At 43.9% G+C, this 22,828-nt stretch overlaps 1 protein-coding gene across 2 annotated transcripts in view; it reads left to right on the top strand.

The window, feature by feature from the left end:
* The window catches only part of DIS3L2 (DIS3 like 3'-5' exoribonuclease 2), a 4,570,298-nt gene that overhangs the window by 1,451,529 nt on the left and 3,095,941 nt on the right, over window positions 1-22,828 (top strand). For both annotated transcript variants that reach the window (XM_044070680.1, XM_044070679.1), the window contains one exon: window positions 17,297-17,385. In XM_044070680.1, the coding sequence (XP_043926615.1) occupies window positions 17,297-17,385 (89 nt within the window). The remainder of the gene's footprint in view (window positions 1-17,296; window positions 17,386-22,828) is intronic.

The raw sequence follows: 22,828 nt of genomic DNA, 5'->3' as shown, positions 1-22,828 counted from the left end.
AATAGATTACATGGAACTTGCTATCTGCAACTCAGCTCTACTCCCCTAACAAAAATGTAAATTTGCTTTCTCTTCAAGGTTGAACAAGTTCTTTGTACAATAATCCCCCCCTTATTTCTCAGCCACAAACTTTGTTTTCACATTCTTATAGTCCCTTCTGTTTTATGTCATTAAGCAGTAATATCATCAAAATAATTACTAGACAGTCCTCAAAGTAAAGCATGCTGCAGTCCTTCAAAGCTGCACCCATCCTTTCTAAAATGGTAGTGCCATATACTATGTGAACCAATTGCAGATAATGCAAACTTATTTACTTCTCATTTTGTTCTCCCCATTCTTAAACATTCAGCCATAACTTCTCTGGTAAAAGTACCCTTTCCATTGCAAGAATCCATCAGCCTGCCTCCGAAAGGTATTTTGTATACATCTTCTTGATCATTGCACAAAGCTGGCTATTTATCATGTGTACAACATGGATTCAAACACAAACGTAGTGCCCAGATATTTGTATACTGTGTTACTCTCAACATTCTTAATTGTATAGAGAAGGAGCTGCTCACTGCTGCAGCATTCGGACTTTGTATAGCTTTCCAAACAAGTGAGCTCTTCCTTACTGCCTTTAAATGGTTTAGCAGCTTTCAGCCAAACTACATCTCATTGAAAAAATGGATGATTCATAACTTTTGTAAAAGTCAGAGTTCATACAGTGGTACTTTAAGGCTCAGTTTAGATTTTTTTTCCTCCTCTTTTCTATAAATGATCTGCTTCTCTTCCTGTCTAGGTTGCAAATAACCCTCTATGCAGATAATCTCATACTCCTATATAAGGCAGCAATATCTCTAGAAAGTATTGTAATATGGGTTTAACTAAGAATGTTCATGCTTCACATCTGGTAGGCACAGACCATGTCCCAGGATTCACACTCTATGTTCCTAAGCACCGTGGAGAATATTAGGGTCCAACCTTACACTCTCATACTGGGTGACTTCACCTACCTCTCCATTAACTGGGAAAACTACTCATGTACCAATACGTTTGTCCAATGTTTCCTGGAATTCATTAATTCTAATCCCCTAGACCAGCTCGTTCTTACCCCCTCTAGAGGTAGCAACATCCTTGACCTGGTCATTACTAACATGGGCGACCGTTGCTTTACACCAATAGTTGCGTCTATGTCACATTATCGGACTATGAAAAGAGTGAATGCTCTTTCATCAGACTGATAATGTCAAAATTACAAAAATGCGAACACACGGAACAGCAAATTTTTTCCCAGGGAAAAAATTCGCTGCTCTGCAAAAAAAAAAAAAAAAAAAAAGGTTTAAACACAAAATTAAGTGGGGGGCTTTGCCCCCACAATCCCCAATGTGGGGGGCTGTGCCCCCCATGCCCCTCTACTTAAATATACCAACTCCGAGATTGCACCATAGTGGAGGAAATGGCAAAGTCCCGAAGAGGGCCCACCGATTTTTTTCCCTGGGAAAAAAAATCGATGTTCCGTGACTTCGCTATTTTCTCCTTTCAACATTATCAGATCGATGAAAGAGCATTCGCTCTTTTCATCGTCCGATAGTACGATATAGACCCCAATAGTCAACTCCTTGATTAGATCCGAACACAAACTAATCACCTTGGAAATCTACATCCCTCCCACCCCACCTCCACCACCACAAAGGTAACCACCATGACAAACGTCTCCAAAGTTAACTTTGGGCTCCTAAAAACAGAGGTGGCTAACTTCATGGCACCCATGCAAATGGAGATCAGTTGCATAACCGCCGAATCATACACCAGTGCACTGTACAAACACGTACACAAATGCATGGATCTCACCATACCCAACAGAACCAAGACGCTCTCCTCCAAAAAAAGGAAGCCAATCTGGTGGTCCCCTGCCATAAACAAACTCTACAACAGAAGGAGGAAACTGATGCGGAATAAGGTGAAGTCCCAAGACTGGAAAAACTCCCTTATCAACCTTAGGAAAAAAATGAGATCCCTTATCAAATCCTCTAAAGCTAGCTATGAAAACAGAATTGACCCAGATAGTAAAGACAACCACAAGGCCTTCTATAGTTATGTAAAGAATCTCCATGGCAATACCCAGATTTCCTCTTAGCTACTGCACAATGGTACATCCTATACCTAGCCAACAGATATTGCCAATATACTGGCCGACAGATTCAGTGCCTACTTTACCCCTCCCCCCAAGGGACCAGTCACAATACCACTAGATTGTCAGGCACCCAGTATTACTGCTGCACAAGTTAAAACAGCACTGTCCAAGGCCAAGAATACAGCTTCTATGGGACCTGACAATATCCCTGGCTGTGTTCTACATGAACTACAGAGTGAACTGTTACCTCACCTGTGTGCCCTGTTCAATCACAGCCTCACTTCAGGCTTTGTCTTTACCCAGTGGTGCACTGCTACAGTCATCCCTGTCCACAAAGGAGAAGCGACTACAGACTCCGGGAACTATTGCCCTATTAGCCTGACGAGTCTGATATGCAAAGCTATGGAATGCATCATTATGGACCTAATAAACAAGGACATTGTGAATCTCCAAATTATGGATCCTACACAGCTTGGCGTTGTGAAGGGTAGATCATGCTTGCTCAACTTGGTCAACTTCTTTGAGTCAATCACCAGAGCTGTGGATGAAGGCAGGGTGGTTCATACAGCTTGTCTTGATCTGGCCAAGGCCTTTGATACCATTCCTCACTCAAGAGTCATAGAAATCTCACTAAGCTAGGCATCAACCCCTATATCACTAGGTGGGTTGCAAACTGGCTCACAGGTAGAACCAACAGTGTGAAAGTAGCTGACTTCAAGTCAGACTGCCAACCAGTCACGAGTGGAGTCCCACAGGGTTTGGTCCTGGGTCCTCTCCTGTTTGGCATCTACGTCTCTGAAGTCCAGGCCAACACGAAGAGAGTGTGGCTGACAAAGTTCGCAGACAATTGCAAGTTGGGAGCTATTATTAACTCCCCAAGTGATGTTGACATCCTACAGAAAGGCCTCGCTAAGACCAACGACTGGTGTCAGAACCATGGCCTTAAGCTCAATGCCATAAAATGTCGTCATCCCCTTTGGGAAAGACCCAGTTCCCATGAATTACCACATCGATAGTAGTCCACTGAACACAGAAGGCATTATAAGAGATCTGGGAACACAGGTTGACAACAACCTCTCTTTTGACCACCACATTGCCACTGTTGTCAGAAAGTCCTTCTGTGTGGCACATCTCATTACTAAGGGTTTTGCATACAGGAAGAAAGAGGTCATTATCTCCCTCTACTCTTCCGTCATTAGGCCAATCATTGAGTACAATGCTCCATTTGCCATGTACCTCACTAAACACCTGCAACAACTGGAGAGGCCAAAAGTGCCTCACAGAGGATCCTAGGCCTTAAACATTTGTCCTATATGGACAGACTAAAAAAACTCCCAACTATTCTCTGTCTCTTATCGCCTACTTAGAGGTGATCTCTGCTTGACTTACAAAGCCATGTCTGACCCTGCTCTGTTAGAAATGCTACATCTAAAGAAATCCCAGTCCCTCTACACCCCAAGCTCCAGAGACCTCAACCTCATTACCACAATCAACAGAACATGCTGGAGGGACAGGTTTATAACCCAGAGACTGCCCATGCTATGGAATAGACTTCCCATACATGTCAAACAGAGCACCTCGCTGGCTGTCTTCAAGAGAAATCTTGATGAGTGGATGGGAAATAGAAAATTCACCCCAGGGATCACTCCAGTGGCTTTACTTGACAGAGGCACTGGGAACTAAGGTTGGGTGGCATGGTGCCAGGGTAATCTTATGAGCTAGGCTTGTAAAGGCTCCAGGGCCATTAGCCTAGTTAATATGTCCAGGTCAGTTGATACAGTGTTTTTCAGTAACGAGAAGCTTCTTCTCAACATGTCTGACAGAATTACAGAACTAAGAGGCAGATGTTTATCTCAAGTAATGTACTACTTACTGTAATGTCTGGTTTTACTTCTGGATGCTAATCTTTAAGAATGCACATCTGCATAATAGTAGATTAAGTTCTGTAGCAACTTGAGCTTTGTTGCAAATTATTCTGCTGCTTAATACCACAGGTAGGAAGGGCTTTCAGACTTAAAATGTTCATTTTCAAAAATAAAATATTAATTTCTTCCCTTGTATTTCAGTGTCCATCAGATAATCATCTTCTTCAGAATAAACTAAGATTTATTTTCCTTTTTACAGGATAAATAACACTTCTGCTTACCTTTGTAAGGAACTAATTTACTTCTTATTTTAGGAAGGTCCACTCTTAGAAAACACACCGACCTTTAAATTGTCACAGGTACCAGACTAGTGTCCTCCTCCAGTGTATAAGCTGGCGGTAGCTTCCTTTTAAGTATCCTTTGTGATCACTTCATCACTGATTCTAAAACTCTCAACATTTAGCAAAACTCTGGGTTGAGAGATCCTTATCAAAAGTTGATCCACCTAGTTTTAATTTAATAATTTATTTGTGTTTGTTTACCATGTTAGAACACTTGAATGACCAATTGCAGACTCAGGCCGGGCTGTGTAAAACAGTAACAATACAGTATTCTTTAACACAGAGGATGACATAGTTGATACATGCAGACAGTCATTGAAGATTCAAAAAGATTTTATATGGTTGGGAGGTTGGCCTAATGGTTAAGGTGTTTGCCTTACAAACACAAAGTGCAGTGTCTGAGTCTCACAAGGGATAATTGGCTAGGCTTAAAATGGCTCACAAGGGCAGTTAGCCTAGTACTAATCTATAAACCTATGTACATATTTACATAAAGAGAAAATAGTTTGGAAGAGACGGTAGTTCACACAGTGAAATGATTAAATTGATAGAGGATGTGAGAGAGGACAGAGTACACTTAAAACAATTAGGATATTGTCTGTTCAGTATAGTATTCTTTTGGTGAAGGGTTTGTATGTGGATGTAGGTAGAGATAATGAGAAGAGAAAAGCAGGTGAGAGGTCATACAAATGGATTATACAAGCATTTCTGAGTTTTTTTCATGGTATAATGATTCTTGTAATATGACTGTAACTTGATATTTTACGAATGATGGTGAAGTCTCTTTATGAAGCACATTTGCATTTGTTTTTGTGATTTTTGTACTTTGCATGTATTGATCTGAAGTAGTTAACTTCATTTTATCTGCAACCTGTGGGTATACGGATCCGTATCGGATCCGAGCCGGCAACTTTTTTTCTAGCATCTGCTCCAAGCTCCGAGCTCCTCCCCTTACCCATAATGCACTTCCATCTCCTACCTTCCCTCAGATCTCGTTTGCCACACCTGTAGTGTGCATCGTGGTCTCCTTTGCTCTGAGCTCAGGGATAGTAAGTGTTATTAATACTTAGTGTATTTGTGTGTCTGAGTGATTATTTCCCTTCCTTCCCTTTTAGAATATCGCTTGTTCGTCAGTTTAAAAAAAAAAAAAAGTTTTGTTAAACTCGGTAGAGTAGTTGTTAGGCCTGCCCTTCCCTTACCTGTGTTTGTGTGTGGTGTTTTCTGGTAGGTAGTGTTTTCTTTTTGGGTGCAGGACCATGGCTGATCAGCCAAAATCTGTGTTCAAGAAATGTATAGCTCTCCCCGGCTGATGGTCACACTCTGTGTGTGATTTGCTTGGGAGTAGCACATTTGTCCACTCAATGTGCTATCTGCACCGGGTTCAATCCTAGGGCCCTCAGGGATCGGAAGGCCAAATTAGTAGCCAAAGACCTTCTCCCCCGCATCCATGCTGGAATCTGCCATGGCCTCGGTACCTAGCGCTCAACCTCCCACCCAGGCAGGGACTCAAACTCCCTCTTCTTCTGGTGCTGGGCCTAATAAAGACAAATCGACAGTCAGCGTGGCTGACAAGGAAAAGGACAGAGAAAGGCGCAAAGAGGATAGGGACAAGAGAAAGGACAGACCTCACAAGAGATCCCCGGACAGGGAGCTCTTTCTTAGTCCCCCTTCTAAGGCCATGAGGTCAGTTTCTCCACGGCTCCAGTCTCCTCATTTCTCACCGGAGCCGTTGGAACATTTGGACCCGAGGCCTTCCTCTCAGTCATTGTGCAGACCAGCCAGATCTGAGTCAGTGGCCTCTTCCCGATCGACTCGGAGTTTATGGACCTGGACTTGGACATGGACAGGATGATGCGGAGATTCATTCAGACACAAATACAGATGGGAGTCTTGCCAGGCCCCTCTCCTACTGGAGGGGGGACCTCCATGCCCTTTTTCTGCCCCATGTCTCCTTCCCCCATCCGTGCTTCGGCTTCGGGGCTCTTGGAAACGAGGATCTGGCACCAACGGCTCCTCCAACCTCGACTCCAGCTGTCACCTTGAGTTCCTCGGATCCAACTTGTTCGGATCCGAGTGACTCTCGGACCCGCGGACATGGAGTCGGACCCAAGGGAATGGATTCTTTAGCTCCGCCCTTTTCGGATCCGACCCTTTTCCTCAGACCTCAGGCTACCCTTGCTTCGGCTCCGGTCCCCGCTTCCTTGCTGGGTGCCAAGGAGGTCTGCTCTCCCTCGGCCTTCGAAGTGGTGGAGAGGGTTCTCTCCCAGGGATTGAGACCCCAGCCCATCTCCTCAGATTCCACCCAGGCCCCCCTGGATTTGGCGATGACTCCCTTCATCCTGTCTCAGGTACAGCCCATGCCAGAGGATCCCCAGGTTAATTTCCCTGATGAACCCCTTGCGACTCACAAATCCTCTTCTGAGGGTCCCACTGAAGAGGGTCACCATAAGCGCAAGTGCAAAAGGAGGCACTTGGACTCCTCCTAGTCTCACACTATGGAAACTAACTTAGATGAAGGAGAAAGTTCCCCCAGGTCACCTCCCAAAGACGTCTCCTTCGGAGAAATCATGGAGATCCTCCGCCAGAGGGGAGGTTAGCCAGCCCTAAAACCTTCTGGGGATGAATCAGTGTTCCTGGAGGCCTTTGGCATGGGCCCATCTACTTCCTGGGTGTCCCTGCCAGCGGACCCCTTGGTGTGGACCTTATCACCACTCGGGCATGGAAGGAGCCTGACACCGTAGAGCCCATCCCCAAATGCCCTGACAAAATTTTATCTCCCCCTTCTGACAGACAACCTTGGTCAAAAGGAGCCCCAGTTTGACACTATGTTGGTTGCAGCAGCCACCAAGAAGGAACTAGCACAGGAGAGTTCCTCAGTCCACCCTCTAGACAAGGAGTCCAGGTCGGTGGATAGGTTTGGGAAGCGTGTTTATTCCTTAGCGACCTTTTCAATCCATGCGCTGAACTGTTTGGCACATGTGATCCGGCTTCAGCAAGACCTTGCTTCGGAATTTGCTGAGTCGCCCCCAGAGTCCTTATCGCCGCAGGACAAACAGTTGTTCTCTGTGAAAATGTCTACTCTGAAGTCAGTCTCAAACACGTCTATGTGGCTCCTTTCCCATGCCACGGAAGGAGCGGCTGGGACAGGCATAGCCATGAGGCATCATGCCTGGCTCAGGTTGTGTCAGTTCACGGACCCTTTCAAGGCGTCATTTATCAATGCTCCCTATGAAGGCTCTTCCCTTTTTGGGAAGACAGTACATGACACACTTGTCCTGAGCGAAAAGGATGGGAAGACTTTGTCTGCCATCGGGATCTGCTTCTCTAACCCTCAGCGGTCCTTCTCTAGGAATCAAAGAGGGCAGAAGAAGATGTGGTTCCAAAAATCTCAGTTTTCCCAGGATTCCCAGGACAACTATTCCCCCAGAGGCAGAGGGGGACAGGATCGATGCCGACCCAGAGGTAGAGGGGGTCCCAGGAATTTTGGGTCTAGGGAACCCTTTTCTGATAGACCCGGTCAGCAGCCCTGAGGGGTTGCCCAGCTGTCCTACTCTGGAGGCAGTTGGGGGAAGATTGTCCTTGCACCCAGCGGCATGGGAGTCCATTACGACAGATCGCTGGGTGTTACAGATCATATCCAGAGGTTACACTATCCCATTTGTTGCCCCTCCAAATATTCCAAAACACCTCCCGAATGTTCCACCCGCTCACAGGGAGGCCGCAGCTCTAGAGGCTTCAAAGCTGCTTCTCAAATGAGCCATCGAACAGGTCCCCCCCCCCCATCAGTTCGGATCAGGCATCTACTCAAGGTTCTTTTTAGTGCCAAGAAAGACGGGGGACCTCAGGCCCATTCTAGACCTGTCAACGTTGAACCTGTCTGTAGCCAAACAGAAATTCCGGATGGTCACCCTACAGTCCATTCTACCTTATCTCCAAGAGTGCAACTAGATGTGCTCGTTAGACCACCAGGATGTTTACTACCACATCAAAATACACAGAAGCTCCAGGAGGTTTCTGCGCTTCCGGCTGGGAGCCAGTCATTTTCAGTTGAGTTAATGGTCTCACCACAGCCCCCCCAGGGTGTTCACCAAGGTAATTGCAGTGGTAGCGGCTCACGTGAGGCTTCAGGGTATTCAGATGTTTCCTTACCTGGACGACTGGCTCTTCGTTGTGCTCAACAAGCATCACCTGTGTCTGGCCCAGGATTACTTCATTCGGTTGGCAGATCTACTGGGAATTAGTCAATGTTCAGAAATCCCAATTGCAACCAGTACAAGTTCTAGACTTCATTGGGGCATGGCTAGACATTTTGCAGATGAAGGTATTCTTAATTCCAGACAGGATCTTGCACCTCAGGTGCCACATAGCGAACTTCAAGTCTCCAAAGGCGAGCGAGGTTCTCTGGGCTCTGGGCTCCATGGCTGCCTCCATATCGATTCTCCCTTGTGCACGCCTTCATATGCGGGTTCTTCAGTGAACTCTGGCTGTTCAATGGTCTTGGCTAGACCTGCCCATGGAATTTCTGATCAGGATCAGTCACGTCTGCAGGATGTCCCTTCTTTGGTGGTTAAGTTCACCGGAGATATCAGAAGGACGCCACTTCGCGTCATCTCCAGTCCAAGCCACAGTGACGATGGACGCCTCCCAACTCGGGTAGGGGGGACACTGTTTGGGAAGGACAGTCCAAGGCATGTGGTCCCAATCAGAGACCAAGTTGCACATAAATGTTCTAGAGATGAGGGCAGTGCGTTTAGCGTTGGAAGCCTTTCACACTGTCCTTCCTCTCGGATTGATTGCAATTCAGTCAGACATGTTGGTTGTCTGGTATATCAACAAGCAGGGGGAACCAGATCTTACCCCCTATGTCGCGAGACCATGAGAGTGTGGGAATGGGCAATCTCCACCGGTTGGTTTCTGATAACAGTGCACATCCCGGGGCGCTCCAACACTTTAGGAGACAGAGTCGGGCTATTCTGATTCCGTATGAGTGGTCTCTGAAACAGTCAGTAGCAGAGGAGATCTTCCGTGCATGGGGTCAGCCTTGCTGCGATCTCTTCGCATCTCTGTCCAACGCGAAGTGCAGCGAGTTCTTTGCTCTGATTCCCTCACCAGGGAAATCCCCAGAGATGCTCTAGTCCATGCTTGCCACCCCCCCCCCCCGGGCTTCTGTATGCTTATCCACCATTGCCACTCATTCCGAAGTTTCTTCAGAAAGCTTGCCGACTACAGTGCAAAGTTATCCTCATTGTCCCTTTCTGGCCTCGTCAGGTTTGGTTCCCATTCCTTTGGTCTCATCTCTTAGCTCCCCCGTGGGTTCTGGATCCCTGCCCGGATCTAATCTCCCATCTGTCGCGGGCCCGTCCGCCCGACCTGGGCAGCCTCAAGCTGACAGCTTGGTTGCTCCAGTTCCATTGATTGCCAGGACTCCTGGTCTTTCATCCCCGGTAAAATCTATTCTGGTGGGTTCTGTTAAAGATTCCACTAGGAAACTTTATCGCAATAAATGGAAGCGTTTTTCCATTTGAGCCTCATTAGATCCATTTACAGCCCCTGTTCCAGCGGTGTTGGATTTCTTGTCTGGCATTCTTCAGCAAGGAGCTAGTTCCTCCACAGTGAAAGTACAATTAGCAGCCCTTTCTAATTTTCATGTTGGTGAAGGCAACATTGCCTTAGCCTCCTCTAGGCTGTGTAAGGCTTTTTTTAAAGGTACTTTTCTGTTGCGTCCCCCTGTCAAGGATTCGGTGCCTCCTTGGGACCTTACCTTTGTTTTACAGGCATTGGTGGCTCCTCCATTCGAACCTGCAACTTCGTTGGATTTGAAATTTTTATCCTGGAAGACAGCTTTCCTAGTCACCATTACATCGGCTAGGAGGGTTCCTGAGCTTCAAGCTCTGTCTGCCGTGCCTCCTTATTTGGTCTTCCATAAGGATAGGGTCTTCATCCGTACTAATCCTTCCTTCTTACCCAAAGTGGCATCTGAAGCAAATATAAACCAGTCCATTAAATCTGCCTGATGTTCTTCATGTTTCACTGTTGCAGTCATTACATTTGGGTTATCCTGCTGGCAGGTTGCCCTCAGTCGGCCTGAATTCCAAAGTCTTGGGTCCTGCGTTGGTTGCTGTTGCCTCTTCCCTGACGTCAGGTCGTCAGGGGTATAAAAGATGCAGCCTACTCCATTTTATTTAGTCTTTCTTGCCGCATGGTGCCCGAAGCAGAAGCAGTTCGCAAGTGCCGTTCGGCTGACTCCTGAGATTTTTGTGTTCGAGTTTCAGATCCAAAGTCTTCATTAAAAGCTAAGCTCCAGACCAATGTCAGAAAAAGTTAATAATTGTATTTCTTGTGGGAAGCAAATACCTCATAAGGACTTTCATTCTTATTTTATTCCTTGCCTAGGCCCTGACCACGACGTTGCTAGTTGTTGGTTTTGTGCTAGATTTAACCAACGCATTATTAAGCGTCGGTACGATTTTGCATTAAGCTATTTTGGGCAAAGATTTAATTATACAATGTCGTTGGATAGCCATCCGACTACCGGAGTTCACAAAAAACGAAAAGAAAAAGACAGGCAACCGAGGTCCAAAACCGATGACAAAGCTTCTCCTAAGCAAGTCGCCGGTTCGCCGGTCCTCAGTGAGGTGCTTTCGCAACCCCTGACGCCCACTACTTTAGAGTCGCAGGCCGCTACCGACTCCCACGTGGAGTCGGCCAGGCCGCTGGAAACTCAAGGTATTGGAGCCTCGGAGATAATTCCCTCAGATGGGTCTGGAGCCGCTGAGCAGGCATTGGCTTCTGAGGGTGTATTCAGACCCAAACATTATATATTAAACAGACTTCAAAGATAAAGGCTAAAACACCTTTAAAGACAACAAAACAAGTTCACCAGCCAGAAGGGCAGGCCTCCATGCCCAAAAAACAGATGCTCAAAATGGCCAAAGACTTAATTACCTTGATCAGGGGTTCCCATCCCCCTCCTGATAAGAGGCCTAGGCAAGAGACAGACTATGAATCTTATGGTCAGGTTTCCATTTCTTCTGATTCCTCTTCTGATCAGGAATATTCTCTTCCCCTCTATGAGGATTCTGATGCTGAAGAGTCAATTCCTTCAGCTTCTCCTCCTGAGGACTACTCTTTTGAGGAAACCTTGCATACCATGAGGGAGTACTTCCACTGGGAGAGCCAAGATTTTTCAGAATCTAAGAAAAGGCTCAGAGACTTCCTTTTACTACCTCAACACAGCCCTCTAGCTCTTCCACCTGTGTTAGACATTGTAGATGATGTGTTCTCGAAGTCTAGTCTGACCCCTGACTCTTTACCTCTAGCTCCTGTTAAACCGGACAGATACTACAGGGTCCCTGACTCTCATAAATTCCTTTTCAAAAACCCTACTGGTGACCCAGAAACTATTTCACAGGGTCTGAAAGGGGTCAAGGCTTCCACTGCAAAAAACCCTACCCCCTCTGACAGGGATTCTAGGGCACTGGGTAGATTGGAAAAAGGATGTACACATCTGCTACTTTGGCTATTAGGGCTTCAAATTGCCAGTTTCATATGCTCAAGTATCAGCAATATATCATGGCACTGCTTAAACAGAAAATGATGGCAAATTCTGAATGTGCAGAAAACAAAGACATGCAGGATTTATTGCATGCAGCTGAACAAGTTGGAAAGCATACTTTGCAATGTGGGTTTGATTCTCTGGAGGCCTCCTGCAGGGCCGCTGTTACGTGTTCTGTCATTAGGAGGCATGCTTGGTTAAAGGAACAAAATCTGCCTGACTATGTTAAAGCAAAATTATTAGATGCTCCTTTACAACATGGTACCTTGTTTGGTGTTAAGGCAGAAGAGGTGTTAAAGAAAATGGAGGACAAAGCTAAATCTATGCAAACGGTCAAGGATTTCTTACAGGTACAGCCACCTAGATTTAGCAGGCACTGGCCTACAAAGAATTGGTCCTTTCCAGTCTCAGACAGACCTCAAAGGGGCAGATCCAGATGCCCTAGAGGCAGATCACAGCCGCAATGTTCCTACAGGTCTAAGCAGTGGAGTGCCTCTACCTCCAAAGGTGGAGAAGACAAATCCCAACCATATAGGAAACAGTCCCAATGACTTCCCCCTGCCTGCACCAAGCACTTATCTTCTGGCAGCACCCTTAGGGGGAAAACTAGCACTTTTTTCTCAGAATTGGCACATTATAACCCAGGACAAATGGGTTGTAGACATAGTGTCATAAGGCTACAAGTTTCATTTCCATACCCTGCCAAGAGCAAACGGTTGGCCAGACCTGCCAAAAAAATCAATGGGCAGAGGCTGAAAAACAAGTCGCTGCTCTCATGGTCATGACGGCAATTGCCACAGCAAGAGCAGGGACAAGGATTTTACTCAACACTGTTCATGGTACCCAGAAAGGACAAAGCATGGAGACCAATACTGGACCTATCTATTCTAAACACTTTCCTGGATATACCAAAATTCAAGATGTTGACCTTACAGCAGCTTCTGCCCATGCTGGGCAGCAAGGCTTGGCTCATGACTAAACTAAAAGAGGCATACCTGCATGTCCCAATCAGACAGTCATGCAGAAGATACCCTTAGATTCAATTCTGGCTCAAAGCATTACCAATTCTTTGCACTGCCCTTTGGCTTATCTACTGTGCCCAAGGTCTTCACAAAGTGCCTGGCACCAGTAATTGCTTACTGCAGACAAAGAGGAATACAAATATGTCCTTACTTGGCAACTGCCTCATACAAGCAGAGAACAAGGACATTCTACTACAGCATGACTTTTGTGATAAGACTTTTAACATGCCTAGGGTACACAGTCAACAAAAAGAAATCAAAGCTAGTACCCTCTCAAGAGATAATATTCCTGGGTGCAAGCTTAAATACAACTGCCCAGATGGCTTATTTCACTCCAGACAAACAAAGACAACTGACTACCTATTTCAAGGAAATGGCAACAAAGGCCCAGTTATCTGCAAGAAACATTCTGCAGGCTTTGGGCTTCATGGCATCCTGCATCGTACTAATTCCATATGCAAGACTGCATATGAGGAAAATTCAGTGGTACCTAAAAAGTGTCTGGACACAACATTGCCACAGTCTGGAAACAGTGATTACTCTAATACCCTGCCTGCAACAGGAATTGTGATGGTGGGCAAAGGCTTGTCACCAAAATAAGGGACAGCCATTCTCACTGCCCCCAGCCAGGCAGAGCCTAACGACGGATGCATCAGATTATGCCTGGGGGGGCACACATGGCAGGAAGAGGCATTCAGGGCACCTGGTCCACAAACAAAAAGCATCTACATATCAATCAAAAAGAGATGCTAGCTGTTCAAAATGCCCTGACAGCCTTCAAGGACCTACTTCATCCGGGACAACTACTGATAAAGACAGACAACACCACGGTCATGTGGTACATAAACAAGCAGGGGGGGGCTCATTCTTACCCCCTATGCAGACTAGCCATGACTTTACGGGACACGGCATCGACTTACCAAGTTCATCTCTAGGCACAATTCCTGCCAGGAAAGGAAAATACTCTGGCAGACGAACTAAGCAGAAACCTCATGGATCCCTACGAGTGGCACCTGGATCCACAAGTCTTCAGCATGATAACAAAGAAATGGGGATGCCCGGACATAGATCTGTTTGCCTCTCCTCAAAACAATCAACTAAAAAGATTCTGCACAAGGAATTATCACAGGCAAGCTTGGAAAGTGGGATGCCTTATCTTTCAATTGGACAAACCTATCAGTATATGCCTTCCCTCCACTGTCTCTCCTCCCCAAAGTACTCCTAAAGGTTAGGCAGGAGAAACCAAAAATGATTCTGATTGCCCCAGACTGCCCACGCCAGTACTGGTATCTGATCTTAAGGAACTTGTCCCAATGCCCAGCCTGGACCTTACCTCAAATACCTCATCTACTGTCCCAACAAAACAATCAGATTCTGCACAGCCAACCTGGCAGCATGGCGGATAATGTAGCCATACAAATCACACCTCTCAGTAAAGCTGTGATGGATGTTATTTTAGAAGCCAGAAGGCCTAGTACTAGAAAATCCTATGCTGGAAATGGAAGAGATTTTGCGCTTGGAACCAAGCTCAAGGAACTGATACAGCTGTCCCAGATATTCCTCAGATTTTGCAATATTTAACTGAGATGCTGGACAAAGGCCTATCTTTTTCATCAGTTAAAATCCATGCCTCTTCCATTTCGGCTCATTACAGTACAGAGCCACCACTCTTTTCTCATCCTTTATTAAGGCAGACAACAGAGGAGCCAAAAACTTAAGGCCTCCAAGGAGAATGCCAACACCTGCATGGGACCTCAATTATGTCTTGGAAAAACTCACCTTACCTCCTTTTGTGCCAGCTGCTACTGCGGACATAAAGTTCTTATCTTGGAAAACAGCTCTGCTCCTAGCAATAACTTCTGCAAGACGAGTTTCAGAGTTACAGGCTCCCATGGCTGTGGAACCCTTTATCATGTTCTATCCAGACAGGGTCTCTCTGAGAACAAACCGTACATTTATGCCTAAGGTGGTATCCAGTGCAGCCCTTAACCAAACAATTCATTTGCCAACTTTTTATCCAAATCCACAGAACAAGGGGGAGAAAATTCTGCATTCTTTGGACGTACACAGACAACTTAGATTCTACTTGGACAAAACTAAAGTTTTCAGAAAGAGCAATTACTAGTGGCATATGCCACAGCATCACAAGGAAAGGCCATCTCCAAGCAGACTATTTCAAAGTGGATAGGTAACTGCATTCATTTCTGCTACTCACAACATGGCAAACCAGTGCCTAAGGGCATTAGGCCACATTCAACCAGAGCTGCAGCCACTTCTGCAGCCTTTCTCAGGGGAGTACCAGCCAAAGACATTTTGGAGGCTGCTACTTGGAGTTCAGTGCAAACCTTTACAAAACATTACAATCTACCTCTTTACTCTAACTCCAGGGCAGGCTTTGCCACTGCAGTTCTGCAGGGCCTCATAGCCGCTCCTAATGCTGTTTAGCTCCAGGCCCCCAACCATAGCTTTGGGACTCATCCCAAATGTAATGACTGCAACAGTGAAACACGAAGAACATAGTACAGTTGTGTACCATAAATGTAGATGTTCGAGTGTATTCACTGTTGCAGTCCAGGTTACCCACCCGCCATCCCCCTTATTTTTTCTGGAACTTATATTTACTTCTCTAATCTATACAACCTAGATGGTATATTTGCTTATAGAAGAAGGTAAAACTTATTTTGGTGCACGTATGTTTTATTTACCTAATTTTAGCCTACCCTTTTGGGGGCACCTGACATCTGGGGCAAGGAAAACTAAATAAAATGGTGTTGGCTGCATCTTTTGTACCCCTGACGACCTGACGTCAGAGAAGAGGCGACAGCAACTGACGCAGGACCCAAGACTTTGGAATTCAGGCCGACTGAGGGCAACCTGCCAGCAGGATAACCCAAATGTAATGACTGCAACAGTGAATACACTCAAACGTCTACATTTATGGTAAGTGTACACAACTGTACTTTTTCTTCCCTAACTTCCAAAATAATGGTGGATGCAAACTTCATTTGTTAGATGTTCATAGACAGCTTCATTTTTATCTTCATAGAACAAAGTCATTCCGCAAGACTGACCAGTTGTTTGTTTCCTTTTCCAAAGCATTTCTGGGAAAAGCTATTTCTTAAGTTTCTTTGGCCAGATGGATCACTCTTTGCATTTCACATGCCTACAAAGCAAAAGGTTTATCTCCTCCTGGTATTGTTAAAGCACACTCTATCGGGTCCATGGTGACTTCTGCTTTTTGGTCTGGGGTTCCTTTGGACGACATTTGTGCAGCAGCAACCTGGGCCAATTCACATACCTTCATTTCCCATTACAAATTAGATCTGATTTCTAGGGGTAGAGCATCCTTTGGCTCTGCGGTGCCCAGGAATATCCTTCCATAAAGGCCTCCCAGGATTGGAGTAGCTGGGGACTCTGCCCACAGGCTGCAGCTAAAATCAAATTAACTACTTCAGATAAAGAAGTTATGTACTCACCATAACGTTCCATCTGAGTAGTTGTACTTAATTTTTCTGCAACATTCCCTCCCTCCATCCCCCGGACCTTGCCCTGTCTTTTCAGGTTTGGTTCATTGGGCTGAGTTGTTTATGTATTTAGTTGCAGCAAACTCGATCTTAGGGAAGGTAGGAGATGGTAGTGCACTATGGGTAAAGGAAGGAGCTCGGAGCTTGGAGCAGATGCTGGAAAAAAAGTTGCCGGCTCGGATCCAGGTTGCAGAAAAATGAGGTATAACTACTCAGATGGAACGTTATAGTGAGTACATAACTTCTTTTTTCCTGTTTATTTATTTATTTTTTTTCTTTTTTTCACTTTGATTTTATTGCATATGTCTTGTTACGAATGTATATTTTAATTCCTGTGCCTGGGTGGTTGACTGGAAAAGGTTGTAGAGCCATTTCACTTACCCAATTAAATAATTAAATGCAACGTATATACCCAAGTGTTCCATTTACTGAAGTGTGGTGGAGCTCTATTGATCACATTTGGTGAGTACTCACCTAATTTGTTATCTCCTGGTATTGCTGTTTGGCTGACTGTATTGAACTGTGGTAGCTCTGAGTACTGCAGTACTTGTGTTTGTGGTATCTTTTTGTGGAACCTTGGAACCTTTTTTGTGTAGCTGAACTGCATCTAGAACTCTGAGATGGCAGAATAGGAAACTGAAGCCTTCTACAGTACTGGGATATATAACTCAATGCAAAAGTCTTACCTAAACTCTAAATATAATTATTCCAAGATTGTAGCTTCAGATCGAAGAGCACACCATAGATTAGTAATCTGCCATTTGTAGAAATGTTTGGTTGGGACTGAGGACTATGAATAGGCTTCAGTGCTGATTAGACTTGAACATAAAATTAACTGAGTAAATATTGCTTTGTTTTTTGCTGTTGCTGCAGGTTCTGAGTATTGTGAAGCAACAGATTCTGTTTCTAGTGCGACTGGCCATAGAAATATTTCAGATCATCTCCTCCAAAGAACTGCAAAGGTAAGCGCTAAATCAGAGAATGTATTATTAAGAGTAAGAGCATTTACTGAATTTGTGGAAGATCTGCAGTAATAAACAGTAGTGTTCTGCTTGATTTTATTCACTCTGTTTATAAATTACTTCCCTCCCTAGTCTCCAATGAAATTACTTTGCATTTAACCAGTGTTATTGCTACAGTTAGTGTGTGCCCATCAGGACTTCACTTGACCATCTTTGATACACAATGTGATACCAACAGCCATTACTGTTTCAGGGGGCTCAGTCCAGAACTTTGAAGTACAGCATGTTTTCTGTTAATACCGACAAAAGTCCAGTTTTAAAACATATTTTCCCCTAAGGTATATGCAGCTGATTTAATTTGTCATTATTTCAGACAAGTAATCAGGCATCTTATTTTTCACTTTTTTGCTAGTGTTGTGCAGATTGAATGTACAGACTTTGTTTTCATTTGAATCGCAAGATGTTGAGTCACTATATAAATAAAAAATGAAAATTAGTGAAGTTGTAATGGGATGAGAAATCTAGCTCAATACAGCTTATTTTTCTAGTCGTTTAGAAATAGCCAGTCTGCTGCTGGTACAAAACACTGTACAGTAATCTATGTAATTCTGCAGTAAGAATGGCAATGTCTTGCTCCCCTCCTTTTTTATAAGATTACTTTAGAAATGCAGATATTTTATTCTGTCAGTCATACATTGTATCTGTTAACGATGATTTGTTTTATCTTGAAACACATTCATAGCATGTTAACTCTTGAAGCATGCTGCAGTTTTTCTTTTATTTGTTCCTTAAATATTGCTTATCTTTTAAATCTAAGTTAAGTTGTAGACGCTATATGTCCTTATGATTCTCCAACCCTGGTCTACAACACTGTATTGTGTCTGCCCTTGCACTGCCATGTGGCACTACATTTTTGGACACAGTGTACTGTATTGATCTTATTCTATTTTGCCATACTCTACATAGTGCAATTTACCACACCTAGCCTAACCCTTTTCTGCCATATTGTAGATTGTGGCCTCAGTGTACTCTACCTGACCTTACTCTGCTGTGCCACACACACACACACACACACACACACACACACACACAAACGCACATAGACACTTGGTCTTACCCTGTTACGCCACATTATTCCTGCTGCTACACAGTTGTGTACCTCACCTTACCCTGCAGTGCCATATTTTTTTATACTGACACACAGTAACGTGTTTGGCCTCATCTTGTACCATGACATACATACATACACATGTTACTTTACCCTGAATTACTACATCTGACCTCACTCAGGTGTACTATAGTATACTGTACCTAACCTCATCCTGCTTTACTATACTGTAAGTAACTGCTGCATAATAGTGTTCTTGCCTTTACCTTGCTGTGCTGTACCTTAACTTTTTTGTTTTACCATACTGTGCTTAATGTTTACTATCTGATGTCATTCTGCTGTGCCGTGTTAGGTATACTACATACAATATTCTACTTGATCTTATCCTACTGTCCCACCATGTGTATACTACTTCACATTGGCATATTTGATCTTATCCTTTCATACTGTTCTCTACATACTGCCACACCATGCCATGCCTAAATATGCCATGTTCTACATTACATATTCAGATGTATATGTTATATTATACCCTACTTTGCAATGTTATACTATACTTTATCATACTGTACCCTGACAAACCTTAGTTTGCTTACTGTTAAGCAGATTTCATCATGCATTACTGCCTTCTGTTACACTGACCATTCAGACAGACTGAGATGAGTTAGCCTAACCCTTCTTTGTTATGCTGTGCAAACTAACACATCATATTATATCAACTTAACCTTATCTGCCACCCTTTGTGTAGTGCAGTGTTATGTTACACCTGAGTCTGCCTTTCTCAGCCATGCTGTACATACTGCCATACTGATTTATACCTGATCTTAATGCTTCATTGCCCTGCTGTTCATACTGCCATACTATAACATCCGCTTAGTTGCCATATGATTATACCACCATATCATTTTAAACTTGTATTTACCTTTTCCTGCTAAGATTGCATACTGTTATTCCATATTATACCTCAACTAAACCCTATTCTGCAGTCTCTGCTATGCTTTGCATGCTTGCATATGATATTTTACCTGAACCTACCCTTCCATCCACACTGTGAAGACAGGCATACCATGTTATACATGACCATTTTTTTTGGGCCAGAATTGCTTGTTTGCATTTATTTATGGGCAAGTCCAACTGGGCAACAAGTAACCCCTTTTCGGTAGAAACTTGGGTTGTAGAACACTAATCCAAGAGAAACATTAATAATTTGCAGTGGTATGAGACATAATTTAAATGATTCAGTCATTTAATAATATAAGACATTTAGTGTAATAGATTATACTAAGTCTATATATATAAAATTAAATATGTAAGATGTATATTCTTTTTTACAGACATTGCGTGGTACAGTGTTTGGATTGGTACATCTGTGACAGCTTGGCATCTCCCATGAACTATGTTCAGTTCTCAGTGCATTTGAGACCTGATTTAATCCCATCAGTCGGGGTCTGTAGCCCCACCGTCAAACTGATGGTATCGGTGCCTTAGGAACGGAGAGTATGTAGGGAGCCACCAGAGCTGCTCACAGCAGATCTGTGATTTGAGTGGTTGGCACTACCCCCCTTACATGCTAATGTTGTATTTTATAAGCCAGTGTCTTCGTTTAGTATGGTCTTGGAGCTTCTATGCCCCACCAGGCAAAAACACCTCCCAGTCCTGCCTGTATATCTAGTACGTCAACATTTCTAACTTCTGGTTACCAGTGGCACTATGAAGGAATGACCTGCCCACCAGCAGTATATCATCCTATCCTTTTGCCTGAAGAGAAGCAAGCTGGCAAAATTGCTTGATTCCTTTCTTTCCCCATGTCAATTCCAACATGTGCTTCAGCCAGTAGATGAACTTTGATTGCCTAGGTATAGTCAGGACTTTGTCATCAGAAGTGACTATATGTCATACCAGCACATTTGTTGGCTGCAGTGCTTAGTAAATTGCTACACCATGTTATTCTTGATGCAGTACAACCATACCATCTTCCAGCTGAACTGATCTTCTCTTGCCATGCTGTGCATGCTGACTTTTATTATCCTTATTTTTTTTTTTCCCTGTGGCACTATGCATATTGCAGTATGGTGACACTTCCCTACAACAGCCCCCCCAACTCCTAACCCTAAACCCCCCACTCCTCTTTTCTTCTTCACCTCAGTACCTACCTCCAACATAAAAAGACTATTGTCAAAACGTAAACCCACCAAACTCGCAGCTGACAACCTCCCCTCTGATTGCATCTGATACACTAGCCTACCCAATTTCAATTCTAATCAACTGTTCAATAAAAGAAGGCTGTGTTCCCTCGGTATGGAAAATATCCCACATCATTCCCCTCCACAAAGGCATCCCCTTCACTGACCTCTCCAGTTACTGCCCCACTGCTATCCTCTCCCCTCTCTCCAAGATAATTAAAAAATGTATTAACACCCAGGTCTCCAACTACCTTCTAGCTAATAATCTCCTCTCCAAAACCCAACATGGTTTCAGGCCATATCACAGCACTACCTCAGCTCTGCTCTCCTTCACCAACACTATACTTCATCACAAAAACAATGGCCTCTTCTCTACTGCCGTATTTCTAGATCTCTCAAAGGCCTTTGACATGGTATCTCATGAGCTACTACTCTCTACTCTCCCCAATCTCTCCTTCTCACAACCAGCCTGCATTTGGTTCCACAGCTATCTACACGGACACCAGCAATCAGTAATCTGGGATGATAACATATCACCTTGCCTCCCTGTTACTCTTGGAGTTCCCCAAGTGTCTATCCTTGGCCCTCTGCTATTCTCACTTTTCACTAATAACCTACATACTGCCACCACACAAGCATTTCGTATACAGTACGCAGATGACTCTACTCTCATCTGCTCTGCCCCCACTCTACCAGAACTACAACAAATCACACACAGGAATCATTCTCTTCTGTAGAAAGCTGGCTATCCAATGCTCAGCTCCTACTCAACCCAAGTAAGGCAAAACTTCTCCTGTTCCAATCTTCCAAAGCCACCCAAAACACCCCCCACGTCAACATTCTTGCTTAAGACAATACCATCATCTCTCCATCAGAACACACAAAATTACTTGGTGTGGTAGTAGACAGCAAACTTAGATTTGACACCCACATATCTCTCACAGTAAAAAAAGTTCACAAGAAACTTGGTGCATTATATTGAAGCCGCCAATTCCTAACCAAGGCGGCTAGAATATCCAGAGCCAATTCCCCAACTAATCTCCACCCTAGTCTCTGCATTCCCCATACTTACCAATCTTAAACAGACAGACCTACACAAGCTGGATGCTTGTTACTACAAAATTGCTAAATTTGCCACTGGAGCCTCCTACCACAGCCATCATTGTATCTCCCTTAAAGAACTAAACTGGCTAGAACTCCCGCAACTCCTTCACTTTAATCAACTCACCCTCGCTCATAAACTTATTAACCACCCCATTAATATCCCTTCAAACCCTTCTCCAACTCTATCACCCCACTAGGCCCCTAAGATCAAGCAACAAAAATCAACTAACTGTTATCAAACCCAAAAACTCAGCAGGAGATGGCATATTTTCATGTACCATGTCTAAACTTTGGAACAATCTTCCACCCTCTATGACTACTCTACCTTCCAGCAGCCTTTTCAAGACTGCACTTAAATTTGCACTAGCTTTGTCCTTGTTCTAATCCAGACTAAACCCCCCCTTACCCCCCCACCTAGACTCTTAACCCAACTATACTACTGCCACTACTAACCACAGTCAGAAATAGCTAGTTGTCTTTACATACTTTAACATCTTGTCTGACAACTTTGTTACTAGTATTATAAATGACAAAAAACTATCTTAACTTGCAACATTTTCTGTATACACTGTTGATAATCAATATCTTGTTATTGTACTAAAGCCAACAAAAACGCCAAAAACAAACTGCTCAGGAAACGGAAGGGTCCAGAGAAAATGAACCAAACTAGAAGTAATAAGAAATCTGCAACCCAAACTTAGGCGACCAAAAAACGTTTATTAAAACAAAGATAAGCGCTTTCACGATAACTACTATTGCTTCATCAGACAAATTAAAATGCAATAAAAACAATTTATATAGCATGTGATGACAATCAGCTGATACCTCTAGTTCGTCATGTGATACATTAAATATATGCATGTTTACACTTTATACCACTTAAAAATATATTGTTTTTTAAGGCAACTCTATGTATAGAAACTATATATACAACAAGCTATAACAATAATTAACTTATTTAATGCTTGAGACGATGTGATTTAAGAAATGTTTTGAAAGACATTGTCCCATTTAAACCTGGGGGTCTCTCCACATTTAACAAAATAAT

The sequence above is a fragment of the Protopterus annectens genome, chromosome 4.part1 (assembly GCF_019279795.1).
Source record: "Protopterus annectens isolate FY-2018-M chromosome 4.part1, PAN1.0, whole genome shotgun sequence".
Lineage (NCBI taxonomy): Eukaryota > Metazoa > Chordata > Ceratodontiformes > Protopteridae > Protopterus > Protopterus annectens.
Note: the sequence above shows the minus strand (reverse complement) of the source record. Positions and strands in the feature narration are given on the sequence as shown.